The sequence below is a fragment of the Mizuhopecten yessoensis genome, unplaced genomic scaffold (assembly GCF_002113885.1).
Source record: "Mizuhopecten yessoensis strain PY_sf001 unplaced genomic scaffold, ASM211388v2 scaffold8821, whole genome shotgun sequence".
NCBI lineage: Eukaryota > Metazoa > Mollusca > Bivalvia > Pectinida > Pectinidae > Mizuhopecten > Mizuhopecten yessoensis.
Genome location: NW_018407738.1, coordinates 358,545 through 378,324, shown reverse-complemented (window position 1 = coordinate 378,324; position 19,780 = coordinate 358,545). Strand labels below are relative to the sequence as shown.

Here is a 19,780-nt window from a genome sequence, read left to right as displayed (position 1 = left end):
TTTACTCAGAGTGACAGTCATTACGTTTACTCAGAGTGACAGTCATTAAGTTTACTCAGAGTGACAGTCATGAAGTTTACTCAGAGTGACAATCATGAGGTTTACTCAGAGTGACAGTCATTAAGCATGGAGCCAGTTTGCTTGCTAATGGCATATTTACATTAAACACACTCACGTGTGCCATGCACTAAGTCATATTTGACCCGTTGTCATGTGACATAAATTATGTATGTTTTTCGTAAAGAATACGTCAAAAGTTAACCACCTGGTTTTTTTCGCAGTAAGCCAAACATGATCGTTCATCATACAGCCGAAGTGCCTGTCTGAAACACTCAATGACCTCGGTCGTACATAATTAGATTACGCATGCCTGAGCTTCACCGAAGGTTGGTCACGTGATCACTAAACAACCAGATGAAGGCATTTGCATATTTAATGAAGGTCAGCTCAGAAGAACTTCATATTAGTCTTCTATTTCCCGAATTCTGTCTTGCGGACGTAAACATTCTATAAAATGAGCAAGATGGATGCCATGCAATTCACATATCATTTCTGTAGTATATTCACTGGTAATTGTAAAAGAAAACATATTGCGTGACGTCATCAACGCGTTCTCATTGAACGTGTACATTTTGGGGATTTTTTTAATCTAACCACTCCGTTACTTGAATTAAATTAATTCAAGGATACTTTGAGTAAGGAAATTCATCTAAACAAAACAACAATGAAATTTCATATTGAGTGAAAAAAAAACACCTTCCCTATAAGGAAACTTCCCCGTAGGAATTTTTTATAAACTATTATGTGGGTAAATATAAACAACAAGTGACTCGCTATGCGGACAAAGCACACTATATGACCGGACGGAATTACCATTTAATCGTCTGATTATACACAGGGAAGATATCAGATGACCAGGAAGATACTGGTACTTAGGCGTGCTGAGTATTTTCTATTTCTCATTCTGAGATAAGCAGGAAGCTACCAAGTTATTGTGCTACCCAGATCCCAATTTCATTAAAAGTTCCTTTAACTGAAAAAGGGTATTTTTCCATCCGTGGTTGAACAAGAGTGCAATTCGGTTATCGGTCTATCCAGCAAAAGACCAATTTAATATCTAGTTTAATCCTTAATAAGAAAAAGATCAGTAGTATAGAAAATCCGTCACTTCAGGATAACACTTGTCAAACATTGCAATTTCAACTCCTACTATATGTTCAATCTATTTCTATGGTAAGTAGCGTGATTTATAATTGTGTGTAATTATTTGCTAAACGATGTTCACCTGATTTGTATCATACGTCGGTGGTTCTTAACTCGCTTAACTTGTCGGCTTTAAAGTCCGTCTATGATGGTCCATTAATGAACAATGTCCTATAAACCTAACGAAATGAAACATGCTATTTGATTAGGGTTACGCCTCCTCGCAACAGTTAAGGTCTTATTAAGACACGCCTCTTAAAATAGCATCTCACTCAAATGTCATAAACTGGAACGGGGGAGGGTCATCACGAGAGAGCTGCAGCGAAACGTGGATCCGTAGACTTAGTCCCGTCTTATAATATTGTAGGTAAATTCTGCTCTCACGTTCCCAAACTTCCGGTAGGCATATTAATAACGGCAAAGACACTGGAAAGCAATGTTAGGTATATGTTTATCAACAGATACCGGAAGTAAACCGTAGGTACACGGGCATCAACACAAACCGGAAGTTAATGCTGGTTACCGAAAATGGATCAACAGAGCCACCGGAACTAAATGCTTGGTATGTCAAAACATACACCAAAGTAAAACGTATATTGATATTCGGTAATAAATGCGCTGGTAACTCTAGTATGAGGAACAAATAATGTAACATTTTGAGCACCAGCATATCTGATATTATCTACGCATCACAATTAGTTTCCTATGTAGCATATGCTTTCAACAAAAGAATAGCATTATTGGAGTAAATTAGGTCGCAAGTTATCATTCAAAGAACAACCATTGTGAGGGAAATAGCAATATGTGTTAATTTAGGTATGAACCCCAATAACCAATCATTAACACGTTGGTAATAAAAGTGTCGTGATTACATACATACAGTTTGTCCTTGGACAAAATACCACTAACAAGGTCAACGCAAGCTTGAAAAGACAAATACACCAAATAGTTGCCTGGTGTGTATTGAACCGGAAGTGACCCGAGGCCCGTACCTAGTGAAATCTTTATTCTATTGGTACCAACTACACAAATATTGACGTTGACTTCCACAGACATTGCACGTAAAACAAACAGACATTATAGTTTTTATTCAGTTATAGAAGCTCCTATTGACTAACAATCCGGTTAACAGTTTACAGACCAATGAACAAAATACACGGGTAAAATTAAGCGGTCAACAGTATCAAAATGTTGACAGACAATTTTCCGGTGACTGTTAATTCCGGTCAGTGTTAGTGATACCTTATATCCTTCCGATTCTCTGTACTAATATTGGCACAGTCCCACTGGTACCCAGAATACCGTGTTCACTGCATTCCCCACGAACACGATAATGTTATTATCGTGTTCGTGGGGAATACGAGCCTCGATACTTTTACTGACTGTATATAACTATCATACCAAACGGTGTGGCTGGAAGATCACAGTGGGATCCACCCAGCTCCGGTTCTGTATCCATGGACACCGCCCCGCTGTAAGCGTGTCTACTGTCGCCATTATATAGATATCAAGTTTCCAATGGTAACCCATGTCCAGCAAAATTGACATGTACTATCAGATGACGTTCGTTATCAGCTTGCTTCATGTTTCTAACAAAAATACATAAACGTTAAGGGATAAAATGCTGAAGATAATATAGCTACTTGCTACAAAATGTACATGCATTATAACGACTGGGGGATAAGAAGAGAGGGTTATAGTTATAGTATTTCTCAAACAGCTGGTTGTAATGACACTTGTGCCCGGAGGGTACTCGCAAAGTCACAATGCAGCTGGACAATGAGAGAAGACATAAGTCACACTATACATTTACATAGAAACCTTTATGTAGGAGAGCTATACAAACATCTGTGTACAGCCTCCTTAATAAAGGTTTTATTTACGACATCCCCATATATATACTCATTGTCTACTACCTGGAGACTTGACAACCACACTCAGAGTGGTATACACAGTAAACAGAGAAACTATAGTCAGATGATAAGCCTGGCTCCATGAATGCATCAAGACTAAAGTCCAGCTTTTTTAATACTGATATTGTTCTCAGTTCCATATATCAAAATTTGGTTCTTTTATAAATGTACAAACTGTAACAGGAGAGGAAATATAGCACGGCTAGACCGGGGTTCGAACCCGGGACCCTCCGAACTCTGTAGACGGACGCTCTACCGATTGTTGTCTATTTCTACTACAATATATATTTTATAATATCTATACTCACGAGAAAAAGTGAACGCGAATATTCGGACATTTGTAGACAAGGGCTATAACTCTCTTATTACGCCTGTCTCGGAATCACACTTTTGCAAAGACACAGCTTTCAACACAATTGTGAAAACTATACAATTAGTTTCAGGAAAGTTATTTCACTGTGACAAATCAAACACTTGTTCTACAGTCGGTGCCGGTCAATCAATCTGCCACAATGAAGTTCATTTCGACTAACTCGATATTACCAGTTTCAATTAAAGATGGATTCCAAATAATTTTCTGCAATATTTCACCACTTAAGAAATCGAACGCATTTTGGCTATTTTTAAGTTTCTAAGTTTCACAAACCAGAGGGAAAAAAAGCATTCTAAAGATATGTAGGTGCTAGAATGATAATGATGAAAATAGCCGGGATTAGTTTGGGCCCATATCATGAAACGGCATTTAATTGCACAAATATCAGCGTTCATAAAATTTCATTCGATTAACAAAAATGTAAAAGACCTGTACACGTCGAACTAGGCCCGTCAAAATCTATAAAACGTACATCAGCTTGCTTCATGATATACATTATAACAAGAAATGTGTGTCTATAGCTGGAAGCACTGTTTAAAAATGCTTTGGTTTTTACACCCACCCAAAAGTAATTATACTGAAGGTGTTAGATGGTCTCGGGAAGTGTGATCGTTTTCAATAGAAATTGATCACCTTCCACTATGGATCAGGAAATAATTCCAATAAAATTACGAGAAAATTGATTATGCAACAGTGGTGTGGTTTGTCTTGTTAATTTGAGTCGATGACGTAATTAACTGCCCTCGACACTTCCGGTTTTCGATAACCACATAGATCATCAGCATTGCTCTCCCATTGTCTAATCACAATTGTACTGAATTATGTCAAAACTCACAGTTTCAAGTACTTTGCAAATCATATATAGTTTAAGCATGTAATTGTGACTTAGTGAGATTCTATGAGTTGTCAAATTACTGATCGCTGTACATGATATGTACCACTTTTAGAGTCATATACGAAACAACAGCGTCTCCATATGATCGGGTAACTCAATAGTCATTTAATAGTACAGTTGCTCTGAAATGTCACAAGTTAGACACAGGAGAACGACATTACACCGAATAGCGTTATTCTGTGAACAGGCTAGCAGGGTTTAGAGAGTTGCTACCGAAAAGGAAAGATTTCCAGAGCAAGAAATGATGAAGGTCTCTTATAATGCAATATGTGCAGCAGATCAATGAAACCCTCGATTATGTAGGGTGTCGCTGTACATGATACAATGTAGCAGATTAGTTATGTTTTAACACCAAGAACCTACATGGTTGTTAGAGAGCTAGATAACGATTTATGTAACGCTGCTTCCTGACGGTCGTATCTAATCACAATCAATGCTACACTATATTCATTTTATCACAAACAGACTGACACTTTCTACCCGAACAGTCCTAATTAATGAGACAAGCCCTCTTCCTGAACCTCTTAAACGTCGGTATAGTGGACAATGGGTGTCTGATAACTACATATGTGGATCGATAACAATGTTAAAGAACACATAATGGTATCACTACTGATATAAATACAGAAATATCTCCAAACAGTCAATACGCTGTCAGAAAACAGGTATTGAGCTTCAGGTAAAATCTATTTCGTGACGTGTCACTCGAGATTTTATTTTATTCGATATCAACACATTGAAAATAAACAATGTAATAACAACTTTTTGATTTCTAATAATAGGAAAGGGTTAGTATACCCTACATTGTTCATCCCCATAGGTTAACATTAAGGGGTGGGAATGCAAACGAGGCTTCTTATTGTAAGAGGCGACTAACGTGGGTCTGGTTTAATTTGTCCTGCTGTAGAGAAGTTGGAGACACTCACAACCCGCTGCAACACCCATCCTTTCTCTGTTATATTGCTATATATATATATATATACGATCCATGTTATTCTTTTGACGAAATTTGTAATCATTTTACTTGTAGTCTCGTTCAACCAGACTCTTTTTGTCTACGCAGTTATCAAGCGTCTGGTTGAACTATTTTACCTTTTAAACTATAATGTTGTATTCCACGTGACCAATTGGATGACATTGCGAACTGAAATATATGATGCCCCTGTACAGTATTTTTTATGAAGATAAAACCTGACAACTATATCTTCATTGTAACACTGAGACTAGAATCCATGCACGTGCACGTTTGCACTTTCAGCCTATCGAAGTTACAGTCAATATTGCAGCTAAGACTATTTATTACATAGTTTTATTACATACTTACTAATAAATACGTTTTTTTTTGTATATGCGATACGACACAATTTCTCTCACCCATACCAGCCCCCGCCGTATCACAACCCAAAACCCGTATCAGATATTGCAGTCTCGGGTTGATACTGGGTGTGATATGGAAAAGGCATGTATTATTCTCTATGTTTCAGCACGGAATTAGATTTTTTTTATCTAAGTCCGTGTTTTCAGTTATAGATATTTTTTTTACAACAGTCTTCATACGATAGTTTTTATGCAATAGGATATTTGAACTATACTGACTAAGTGCAGTTAACGCGTATTTATATATTTATCAATGCGTGTCCCGAATTCAGTACCAGACCCCCTCCTCCCACAAATGATATCGTACCGTGCAGTGTCACCGTCCCGTGGCCTTGAGGTGCCTGTCGGTAATGTCATTTGAAGCCTAGGGCGCCCTTTCACTATGTTCTGATTTAACGTGTGTCCTACGTACATAGTTTAGTGATAAAACAGATCAAAGCCATGATGTGCCAGTGTTGTCAATTCGCGATATAAAACATAACTAAGTCCCGCCGGCCATTCACATCGTCACAGATAATTTACATCTCTGTACATAACTGTTAATGTAAACACTATCATGTAAGTATGTCGACATACTCTTTAGGAAAATGTACTTACTCGCGGCATTTACACACTATCTAGTGCATTATCGTATTCTATACCTTTACCTTATAAGAAAAGGTCACGAACATTACACTGGTATAAATTCGCAACCTGCATATCCTAGCATAGTAAAATTTGTCTTGAATTAAACGTTGGGTTAGCTGCCTAGGTAAGTTTGTAAATGGTCCAAATTTGAAGAAACGGGCATAAATATGCAACCTTCTTAATTCCCAGCATAGCTATAAAGGATTTGTTGTCTATAATAGTTAATAAATGGCCGACATTTTGATGAAACCCTTGGTTGGTTGGTTGAAGGGTTTCTCGCCTACATGAATCCGCCCTTACGGGTTTCATTTCACTGACTAAAGTCGGTGTTCTGTTCTGATGAAACCCGACATAAGATATCACATATACTAGCACCCTCACTTACACTCTGTACAGGGAGCGAAAGTGAGCGTAACCCCTGTGGTATTGAGGGTGACGGACAAGATATCGATGCATCACATCTTATCTCGCCAATCAGGTCACACAACCCACCTTGGATATCAAATCGACCGTAAAATAAAAAAACTTTTTTTCTAAACCATATACGGTACCGACCATTCCTGCAACCTAGATCATTGTCCATAGAAGAGAGAAGTCGGTGGAAAATTATATTAGCTTTTGACCCGAAAAATTACAGCATTTTATATTATTCTCTGGGAACATAAAGATTTATCGAGTTAAAACATTTTCTTTCTTCTAAAAAGAACATTTTTGATGAACCTTTGATTACAATATTTTGATTATAATTTCCATCCATCCACATTCAAACCTCGATCACATTATTAAATGCCATTCAGTTGTACTTATTGCTAAACAACGTTTATGGACAATTGGATCACACGTCATAATCACCGGAAATGACCCGTAAAACCTGTTATAGTATTCGGTTTACAAGCCTTTGGCGATGGGTCAACGACATGTTGTGACCTAATTAGGCAATCACTGAGCATACAGAGGAAAGGTCAATGATCTTTTGTCTCACACATATTTCAGAAACTTGCAAGTATACTTATAATAAATATAACTTCTGAACCTCAAACGTAGGGCCGTGTTTTAATATATAAGTATACAGTTCAGAGAGTCTGATATACCGATAGGATTACTAGTTCATACAGGCAGTTCAAAATCACTAAGACCAGTGTTTAAAAATACCAGGGGGTTTCTTGGAGTATAATTTGAGTTTATGATCCTAAGATAGTTTGTCAGTTTCATAAATAGCATGATAAGGGATCTGTACATGTTCAAAGCAAAATTGTCTTGCCATTTTCTTACTATAGAGGCNTGCCCCCCCCCCCCCCCACCCCCCCGTTTCTGCACACTCATGGCTTTGTATTCTACTAAGGGGATATATCGGAAACCCTAAAAATGATCACCTTCTTCCCAATAGCAACACATGGAATCTCTTTCCTTTCTTTTCTCTATCTTTTCTTTTTCTTCTACCTACTCGTTTTCTTCTCAGCGGTGTCTTCCTAGATGACTTTCTTCATACCGACTTAGCTGTTGCTATCAATTAAAACTTTCACTTAAACAATACACTAACATTATGCGTGTTTATAATCATCATGATATGGATCTTCTAGACAACAGAGTCGGTTTCGTACTAAGCACCATACTGATTCATTAATAACAATGGTAATTCTATACCAGTCACTCGTATTGTACTTCTACCGAGGACAGTTCTCACGGAATGCTAGTAATGAAACATGCTGATTGGTTTCAATTTAGCAATTGCTCTTGATAAAAAAAATCACGATTGAGAAACGAGGAAAATCAATTGAAAAAAACCTAGTAGCCAATGTCACTAATGACTTTCCATGGGAAATGGTTATATTTTATATATCTGATGAAAGCGATGACGCTAACATATTGATTGATAATGGTTAGTGAAAGGTATGGTACGATGCTAGGGGAAGGTCGAGTTTTACGGTAAATGAGTGCCTAGTAGGCAACGGATAGAAAGAGGAAGGTCTAGTTAGTGGCAGGTTTGGTCGGTTAGTGGAAGATCTTGTTAGGGGAAGGTAGTTAGCGGAAGGTCTAGTCAGTGGTAGGTCTGGTTAGGGAAATGTAGTTAGCGGAAGGTCTAGTCAGTGAAAGGTTTGGTTAGGGGAAGGTAGTTAATGGAAGGTATAGTCAGTGGAAGGGTTGGATAGGGGAAGGTAGTTAATGGAAGGTGTAGTCAGTGGAAGGTTTGGTTAGGGAAATGTAGTTGGCGGAAGGTCTAATCAGTGAAAGGTTTGGTTAGAGGAAGGTAGTTAATGGTAGGTATAGTCAGTGGAAGGTTTGGTTAGGGAAATGTAGTTGGCGGAAGTTCTAATCAGTGAAAGGTTTGGTTTGAGGAAGGTAGTTAATGGTAGGTATAGTCAGTGGAAGGTTTGGTTAGGGAAATGTAGTTGGCGGAAGGTCTAATCAGTGAAAGGTTTGGTTAGAGGAAGGTAGTTAATGGAAGGTCTAGTCAGTGGAAGGTTTGGTTAGGGAAATGTAGTTAGCGGAAGGGCTAATCAGTGAAAGGTTTGGTTAGAGGAAGGTAGTTAATGGAAGGTATAGTCAATGGAAGGTTTGGTTAGGGAAATGTAGTTAGCGGAAGGGCTAATCAGTGAAAGGTTTGGTGAGGGGGAGGTAGTTAATGGAAGGTATAGTCAGTGGAAGGTTTGGTTAGGGAAATATAGTTAGCGGAAGGTCTAATCAGTGAAAGGTTTGGTTTGAGGAAGGTAGTTAATGGAAGGGATAGTCAATGGAAGGGTTGGTTAGGGGAATGTAGTTAGCGGAAGGGCTAATCAGTGAAAGGTTTGGGTAGGGGGAGGTAGTTAATGGGAGGTATAGTCAGTGGAAGGGTTGGTTAGGGAAATGTAGTTGGCGGAAGGTCTAATCAGCGAAAGGTTTGGTTAGAGGAAGGTAGATAATGGAAGGAATAGTCAATGGAAGGCTTGGTTAGGGAAATGTAGTTAGCGGGAGGGCTAATCAGTGAAAGGTTTGGGTAGGGGGAGGTAGTTAATGGAAGGTATAGTCAGTGGAAGGTTTGGTTAGAGGAAGGTAGTTAGCGGAAGGTCTAATCAGCGGAAGGTTTGGTTAGCGGAAGGCCTGGTTAGTGGAAAGTCTAGATGGTAATGGGAGGTCGAATCTCTGGTTGGTGGATAGTAAGCTGAAGATATAATTAGCGGAAAATGTAGAGTTGCATTAGCGGTAGAGTCTAGTTAATAAAATATTTACTTAGCGGAGGGAATAGTAATATGAAAGTGGAAGGTATTATTAATTGAAACTCTAGTTCGCTAAAGGTAAAGTATAATGCTAGCAAAAGGTCGAGTTAGCGGAATTATGGAAGGTAGATTATGATGTTAGTGGATGTTTAGTTTTAAGTTAGTGGAATGTTTAATTAGTGGATAATACAGTACACACCTGTATAATGGAAGGTACATTATGATGTTAGTGGACGGTTTAATTAGTGGATAATACAGTACACACCTGTATAATGGAAGGTACATTATGATGTTAGTGGAATGTTTAGTTTTAAGTTAGTGGACGGTATAATTAGTGGATAATACAGTACACACCTGCATTTCACTCGAAGTGGCTAAATTTTATCAAAACTACACTAAATGATCTAGGGTTGACATATATCTGGACATCTCAAAAAGTGACTACTCTAGAACGACAAAAACTTAAACATATTATAACACAAACGCTTAATGACCAGTTTATTCAAAAGTGGTATGCCGATATCGAAAAAAGTAGTAGAGGACAAAATTATCTATTATTTAAATCTAATTTTGGTTTTGAAAATTACTTAACTCAATTAAACAAGAGGGATCGTGTTGTGTTTTGCAAATTTCGCTCGTCAAACTTTCCGCTGCCCCTGGAAACTGGCCGTTGGATGGGAATTCCTCGAGAGGAAAGAGAATGTACTTTTTGTAATAGAAATGAAACAGGAGATGAATTTCATTATTTGTTTAAATGTCAACAAGAATCCATACGCCAGATTAGGGAAAAATTTATTCCAAAATATTATTACACCAATCCAAATGTTGATAAAATGAAAGGAATGTTCACAATATGTAACAAACAATTAATCAAAAGGGTTAGTACATTTCTTGTAAAACTGCAAATAATTATAAAAAAATAACAATTGAAATAAATCAGTATGTCAAAAATACTATACTTTGCATTATGATTATGGCAGTGAAGATAATTTGCTGTGAAAATTGAGTATCCAATACATATATGACTAATGCTGATAAATCTGGTCATATATATTCTTCTGTGTCACATGCATGAACTAATGCGGAATCTGTTCATGTGTAATCTACTCTCACTCGTGTGAACTAATGCTGAATCTGTTCACATGTAATCTACATGTGTGAAATAATGCTAAATCTGTCCTTGTATAATACTACTGTTTCACATGTATGAAATGAGGATGTGTAATCTTACTGTTTCACATGTATGAAATAATTATGTGTAAACTTACTGTTTCACATGTAAGAAAATAATGTTGAATCTGTNNNNGAAATATTGCTGAATCTATCTATGAAATATTGCTGAATCTATCTATGAAATATTGCTGAATCTGTCTATGAAATAATGCTGAATCTGTCTATGAAATAATGCTGAATCTGTCCATGTGTAATCTACTCTCTCTGTCATGTTTTATTTTGATTGATGTTATTTTGTTTGACCTCTTGTTACACACTTTGTGTGTCAGAGCGTAATAAAAAAAATCTTGGAAAAAAAAAAAAATCTTGTATCATGGAAGGTACATTATGATGTTAGTGGACGGTATAATTAGTGGATAATACAGTACACACCTGTATAGTGGAAGGTACATTATGATGTTAGTTGAAGGTCAGGACTTATGGAGCTATGTTGTATAGGTACACAACAAGATTGATATCGAACACGATAAAATTATTTACATTTCTAGATGAAAACGATTTCATTGATACCCTAAGCGTGTTATCAGCATCGCCGCGGTATAAGTACATAGTTTTAATGTCAGTATAGTCATAAAACACCAACAGCTCACAGTCGTAAACAAAGAATAATTGTCGGGCCATGCTAGGATAGAAATCTTGTTACAAAAATAGGCGACTTCATTACGTCCAGGGATTAATGCAGTCGCGTGTATTATATATATATCATTATAAATCCCAGTCAACACGGCGCTCATTGTTTAACCAATACACATATGACATGCATAAACTTTCGTTTTTAACTGTGAATTAAATGTAGATGTACGTTTGTCTAATCAAGGTCAAAGTTCGTATTCATTACGTAAGAGATACACTTAACGAAACAATAATATCCAAACCACAGCCAACACTACAGAGAGGACAACACCAGTGACTTGATTTCGTGCGAGAAAGCATGACAAATATGTTGAATAAAGATTGTTTAGAATTATTTTACAACACTGAAATATTTATAACAATGCCGCCGTATCCAAAATGGCCGACTTTGTATTTCCTGTTATATACTATTCTATAAATCACTTGACACAGACAACGGAACTTCGGGTCGGGACACCATGGACCGACGACAAAATACAACATATATCTACAACAAAGAAGGATGGACTATATCACACAGATACTTCGGAACACATGTTGGACTTCAACTATTACAGACAGTCATGGGTGGCGGGATTATCTTACCGAAAATGACCCGGTCTCGTTCTCATCAAGCTATACCAAAGAAACAAAAGTAAATTGAATGGATTTCTTTTATTCAAAGCTATGTGGACGATTTTACAATTTATCATATAACAAACGCCAAGTACAGCCATCATCAATACCACGCTAAGTGGGGATCGATGACCAGGTTGACACTTTTAGCGTCTTGTATATTGATTACATCGGTACAACCATTAATTGTTCAGAGCTATATATATATATCCAGAGGGGCAGTTACTAACCAGTTCACGGGTTTAATATGGTAGTGGGGACCTGGGTCGATCACCAGTGCCCAGGTAGTGCAATTAGTTAGATATAACGTCCAACTGGAGATCGGAGGTCCCGGGTACAAATCCCTGGCTACACAAGCAGTACACGCATGGCAAGGGTATTCCCAAACCTATGTGGTTCATATAAATAATGTTGTCTTCCAAGACTTAGAAAAAATTGACTTCTAGGGAATATTCTTGTTAAGATATCTCTTAATGAGTTTCGGAGATTCCGGGTTCGAATCCCAATCTGGCGGTTGATACATATTTATGGACATGTATGACACTAGCCCACACATACATCAACATAAGTTCGTTAAATATCTAATCTGCGTTCTTCTCCAGCAGATAATCATTCTGATACCTATATACTGGACAGTAGATACACCCATTAACTATACGGTCCTAATCTTCTAATCTATTTCAGTGACATGTTCATAACACATTGTTCAACTTAACATTCCTCTAATGTATATAATTTGTATCCAAACATAATGATGTGCTCCATGAATATTAAATATGCATTCCTTCTATGTACCATTCATACATACATATTTGTATACATACATAACCTCCCGAATGTCAACCCTCATCATCATGGCACCCACTGTAACAATCTCTCAAGATTTAAATAAAAACCAACAAAAACGTCGAATTGTTCTCGGTAGAAATGTCGCTACAATTCAGAATTAGTATGGCAAAAGTATGATAATGTTTTCCTGTTGCCATGCTAATGTAGAACCACGGAATTAGGTTATCTAAGTCCGTGGTAGAACATTCGCCTCCCATCTCTTTATAAGTACACGTTAGTATATACCATATATCGTAAATGCTGTGTTATGTTGCTGTAACGATTGTTTGGGCTCTGTAGACGGTTTCCCTGCGTGATGCACCCTCCCCATCAATATTTCACGAGCCGATTGATCTCGCGGTACATTTAGGGCCTATCCTGCCCACATCGCTAGCTTACCTGTGAGCTTCTCGTGCCTATGGAATACCTACAGTTCGCACCTGGCTAAGAAAACCCGTTCCTCTACCCTCTGAATCAGGTATGACAGGTCCTCAGGTAATAAAACGGTTTATAGTTGTTTACGTAATGAATAAATTATTATCAATTGTCTGTTTGTAGATAAATATTGACAAATGTCATGCATTCGCAGGTAAGAAATACATTAAACAAGTGTTTATGAATGAGCCGTCATGGAGTGAACTACATGCCCGACCCAAATTTTAAGCTTGAAAGTAGAAGCGTGTCGAGTGGAAATGTCTATAATAAACAAAGTCAGGACAAGCAATATCTATCTACCACTTTTTACCACTATCTGTGATCAATTTCATAATTATACCAAAGTATTTGAATTATTATCTTCAACATGGAGTTCTGTTTCACGATATCATGACGTCAGTTTTTATCTCACCTGCCTGAGGGGCGAATGATTGCATGCCGTTGCACGGCATTATTTTTCATTTGAAAGTATATCCCTTCCCGATGGATGATCAGATTTGAACCAAATTGGGCTTTAAATGTTAAATACGAGGGTGCGCCCCTCTTGCGAAAGAGGGTGGGTCTCAACAGGGGAAAAGATATATCTTAATAAGAATATTCTCTATTCCATTTTTTCCAGTATAGGATTTAAACCTAATTTTGTATCAAACGTCACTGGAAAAGGGTTATCATTGTTGTATAAACAAAAAGCGTGTCCCCCACACATAAAAACACATATCTCTGAAGAGAACTAATTACTTTGAAACTGTTGAATTCCCTACCCTATACTAATATATTTGATAATCATCAAGACAAGAATACATTCACGCGATTATACTGGCAAAGAGGTCCGGCCTTAGGAACTGAGACCATGGGTCATATTACATAAAAGGGTTGTACCTGACGAGACAAGCAGTCATACTACCAGAATATTGGCACTGGGGACCAGCCCTGCCCATGGGGATTTTGTCTCTGGGTCATATCACTGTAACTACTGTGACCCCAACATCATAACGCTAGGCATGATGAAACGACAACAATTATGCTACAAGGATTGTGCAGAGAGGTTTGGTCCCACCGCTGGGGGCTTAGTCCCTCTGTCATTGAATGGAAACACTCGACAGTCCAACCCTATGAACGCGTATGTGTGTGTCAGGCATGCATAATCAAACACGTGTTAGGCATAAAGAATCAAACACACTCACGCTGTCAGGATTGACCCAGAGGTCCAGCCCTGCCCTAGGTACACGATTTTGTCCGTGGTTTCTAACATGGAAATGGTTGAGATCCCCAACCCGTAGACATATATAATGTTAGGCATGAGGAGACGAACCAAACACAATCCATTAACCCAGATAAACCCGGGGGTCCATTTCTGCCGCTTTGGACGTAGTCGTCGGGTCATTACTTTGAACGTATAACTGTTCCACCTTGTTTATGAACAGATAAACACAATCATGCCACCAAGATTAGTCATGAGCCTGGCCCCACTCCTGGGGACTTGGTCCATTGGTCGTATATGCAACTAGACAAACACACTCGTGCAATACAATTAGCCGAATGGTCAGGCTCAACTTTTGGTCCCATGCAGGATCATAATATGAAAATATTGAGATCACCTCCCTATAAACATATACATGTACAGATATCAAAAGAATTGCTATTATTACGTTTATTTCTTTAAGTTCAAAGACTTGAGCAATGCTAATGTAGCTTGGTGACTTATCTCTATTCAGACGTTTCGTTATTCCAGAGACTAAAGCGAAACATGATTACTAGAGCTTGATGAACATCTGCAAGCATTTTAAACAAAATCTTAAAAAAAGCTGACCCCTTTGTCTAAAGTTTCTAATTATTTGTCACGCGTGGTTCGTTTCGTGTCTTACATATGAAATTACTTGAGGAGTCATTTCATCGTTAATCGTATTTGTGTTACATCGACAATTGAAGCTATTTTTGGGTCTACGTATATCTACTACAATGCTGATTACGTCACAGATACTCATCATGCTGTATCAACAGTGAATACAACAGGTACAAATAACAGGTGGAAAATCAAATAATGTGGGGGTATCAATATTGACACACTTCTTTCCACCAGAGATATATAGTCTAAAGTACAGACTTCACGGGAAACTATCAGTGAATTGTCCATCACATCCTGTATTGTTGTAGGGAGTTTTCAATGTATATTTCACAATCTAGGCTCAACAAAAATCTCCGAGAAAACCTATGCTCAAACCCATTATGGCGTGTTAAATATCACAAGCTTATTTTGTTCTCAGTGTCTACTAAGTCCTATATTTAAACCTGGTTAGATATAGGTATAGAGTTCCCAGTCCTAGAGTATAATCAAACCTCGTTATATCGAAGTTGATATGACCTATTGTCTACAATTATCTCAATTATTGTCAGTGTATATACAGTATAATTAAGCGGACTATATAGGTTTAACTACGACTGACAAAAATCACATAAGAAGGGCTTTCAATTTATCCGAGTTAAAAAAAAATCGAAATAAACTGCCACCAGGACAAAAGTGCCGTCGATGAAAACGATGTTAGGTCCGGAGTTCGAGGTAAACGATGATTTGTCAAGCGTTGACTTGTCATGAGTTCGAAGCGATTAAAAGTTACGAGTTCGAGCTAAGTGATTATAAGCCATTATCCGAGCATGGTTCAGCGATGATAAGTAAAGAGTTCGAGGAAAGCTTGGATAAATCACGATTTCGAGATAAACGATAGGTTAAGAGTTCGAGGAAAGCGTTGATAAATCATGAGTTCGAGATAAACGATAGGTTAAAAGTTCGAGGAGAGCGTTGATAAATCATGAGTTCGAGATAAACGATAGGTTAAGAGTTCGAGGAAAGCGTGGATAAATCATGAGTTCGAGATAAACGATAGGTTAAAAGTTCGAGGAAAGCGTGGATAAATCATGAGTTCGAGAAAAACGATAGGTTAAGATTTCGAGGAAAGCGTGGATAAATCATGAGTTCAAGATAAACGATAGGTTAAGAGTTCGAGGAAAGCGTTGATAAATTATGAGTTCGAGAAAAACGATAGGTTAAGATTTCGAGGAAAGCGTTGAAAAATCATGAGTTCGGGGAAAAAGATAAGTTTGTGTTGAAAAAATACGAGTCTGTAATAAACGACGATAAGCTCCGAGTTCGAGATAAACGATAATAAGTCTTGTGTTCGAGATAAAGGATGATAAGTCGTGAGTGCGCGGTAAGTGATGAAGTATGAAATGGACCGACATTATCTGACCGTTTCACCGTAGGTTTATATTTAGACATTTGCTGGTGATATGTTACTAGTGATGACAGAAATGTGTCACCACCAGATGTACATGTCTTGATATAAAAAAATGCAGTGAAACATGGACTTAATTAACAAATATTAGTCACTGTTCATTTTATAGTGAAAACAGAAGATTTGTTAATTTTAGTCACAAGCACGGCGTCTCTTAGCTTTTGTTGAAGTTTATTGCAAATTGCATTACGATATATATAATGTAATTAACTTCTGAACCATTTGGCGTATGCCAATGAGCTTACATGCGTGAAATATCATCTAAGTAGTGTGAAACGCTACCTAATTAGAGTTAATTGTCGTGTTAATATTTAAGGTTAGCAGGTAAGACGCACGTCCCAACACGGTCGATGTAGTACAGGTGTATAGTCTGACAGAAAACACCAGGTATAATGTGACACAGCATTGTCCCTTGGTGTAGCCAAATATCATATTTCCTCTTACATCACAAGAACAGGTGAACTCATATGTAATCAAAACTGGGGATACACGACAGCGCAAATAAAGAGTATAATATATCGATTACATGGTTAAAGCGATTAACAAACCAAGACACAGGTATATATAGTTCATAGTAAATACATATTTAATAAACTAACTAACTTCCCCGAAATCTCATCTGTCGTTTAAGAGTACCTCTGCTATTTTCGTTTTACCTGACAATTCAATCATAATACCTGTGATTCTGTATTTACCTGAGTACCCCCTTCAGGGTTCAAGAAGGTGGCGATGCCGGCCTTTACCCTGTTTTGTAAGCCCCGGACGCTGCCTCTCCTACTCACTATGGGCCTCTCCTGAAGGGACCTGGGACTCGATACATCCCTCCGTCCCACGAATGCACCGTCCTCTACAGGAGTATTTTGATTTTCGTCCATATTAAACTCTTTGACGGACAACGCCCGTGTTTGATCCGATATGTCCCGGTCACTGAGACTGTGGACCACACACTCACTTGGCCCTAGTTTAGTCAGCTTTTTGTCTAGCTTTTCCCAATCCATATCCTTGGTGCCAGTTCTCTGTTGAACCTTTGTATATTTCACTCTCTGGTACCCGTTTCTTTGAGCCATGGTTTCTATTTTGGCATTAGAATTGCCAGTCTCGGTCTCCCCCGAGCCCACTGATTGAACATCGTCGGTCTGCCCCTCCCCCGGGCCATCCGACTCCACATCACTGGAGGAATTGTTGATACACTCCTCCAGCCTCACGTTCCCATTAGTAAGGGGATAGTCACCGTCCGTCCCCTCCGGCATAGCCATCCACACATGTGTAGGTAAATCACAGGTATTCCAGTCTCCCCCGCGGACTGCATATATAGGTACGCTCGCTCCAGCAGACGGCCTCTGATATAAACATCAGCTGGATAACTAACACAGGTAAAAGAATTACCTGTGATCACGTGACGGGCGTACGTCACTCGCCGTTACAAAGTATATAGGTATACAGGCGGGAATGCCCTATCTTGCAGGGTGAGATACACCTAGTGAGATACCTGGGCTTCGGGATGGGGAGACTGGGGATCGATACCAACACAATGGTGCTACTGTATCGTATACTACACACGGTACAGCTGTCGGCTCGCACTGCCGCACTCCGAGATCCACCAACAATAACAGAACGTGTATAGGTGAAACGATGGGTTGCTCTATCTTACCGACCCAGCGTATTGATCTTTATTGACAAATATTACTTTCTATAAAATAGTGATGAACTCGTGAAATTATTAATGAATTATTGACCGATTAGAAACTTCGTATTTATAAGTAAGAAATAAATATGTTTCCATGACGTTGATTTATGTGCTAATAATTTATGTTTATGGGTTTCACAATATAATTAATTGAAAACAGTGCCAAACATACAATTAACGTAATTTATCCAGCTTACACTGGTTAATGTGGACACCGTTGCATACATGTTAAAAGTCAGATAATATCAGACATTTAATATATTTAATATATACATGATATAATATATGACCCTTTTACTTTTATTGTTTTGTTGTTCTAAAAATGAATATGAATAAGTAAAAAAAATAGAATGATAAGAAATTGCTCCCTACATATTCTTTCAAAATTATTTTGTAACGAAAAGTCTCAGAATTTCATCATATTCAAAGTTTAAAAACTTAACAATCTAATACGTCTCCACATAGGATATAAGAACCGTTGAAAGAACTAACCGCATGTGTTTCTGTGACATTATACTCTTTTGTTTTTTTACTACCAATAATATTGAAATCTCCATAGTTAGACTAACTATATAGTTTAGACATAGACCCAGTTGATTTTGTATCTTGCCGACAGGCTGATGTCCGGTCTAGAGGTCTCGTGTACAACAGAGGACAAGTTTTATCAGCTGGACCGAGCTACTCTTCCACCGGACACACATACACATTAGTGCCACTCCGGTACAAAGTTGATCGGACCCCGAGCATACCAGCTACCCGCATCTCCAGGTAACTCGGACAAACACCAAAACTTACCGATAAACATACTTTCTAGGTTTTATAGAGCTGTATAACACGACCAAGTAGTTGTTCATAAACTCAGAAATATATAACAAACATGATTTACTTTGAAATCATTTAACTACTTATCTTATTCGTTATCTTTTGTACGGAAAATTGATAAACAGGACATAAACCGCACTAAGTCATTACTGAGACATTTCGACCTCAATGTATGACCGTCTATAAATGTAGTGCACTAATAACTTGTATGATCGTCAGTAAGGGGCCAACAATAGCCATACTTTGAAACGTTTCGACTTTAGTGCTCGACAATCCTAACAGAAAAATCCGAAATGTACTGACACGTTATAACATAGCATGGCTTCCTATATGTGTGTAGTTTACTACCATATTTAATTTCCAAGACATTTCGACCTTTGTGTCCAATCCCGTCTAAGCCAGTGGGAACTTTTCTCCCAAACATCAGGACACTGACCGGTCAAACTCGGTGATCTATTACCTAACATTTCAATTAGGTACTTTGATGATCTCTGTACAATTTGACATGGACTGGAGGTGATAAAGACAATTTAAAGATAAAGGTAGTTTTAACGGCAAATTATAGTCCACCTCCATGCATAAATAATTAACCGGTGCCTTAAATAATACGTTACCGGTAAAGAATATTTCAATCAGAGGCCATCAACGCGACTCG

General features: G+C 38.0%; 1 protein-coding gene across 1 annotated transcript in view; it reads right to left on the bottom strand.

Moving 5' to 3' along the window:
• LOC110456665 (glutaredoxin domain-containing cysteine-rich protein CG12206-like) overlaps positions 1-18,174 on the bottom strand; it is a 30,924-nt gene extending 12,750 nt beyond the window's left edge. The window contains exon 1 of the mRNA XM_021507523.1: positions 17,312-18,174. Coding sequence (XP_021363198.1) covers positions 17,312-17,872 — 561 coding nt within the window. The 5' untranslated portion in view covers positions 17,873-18,174. The remainder of the gene's footprint in view (positions 1-17,311) is intronic.
• Positions 18,175-19,780: the final 1,606 nt, after the last annotated feature.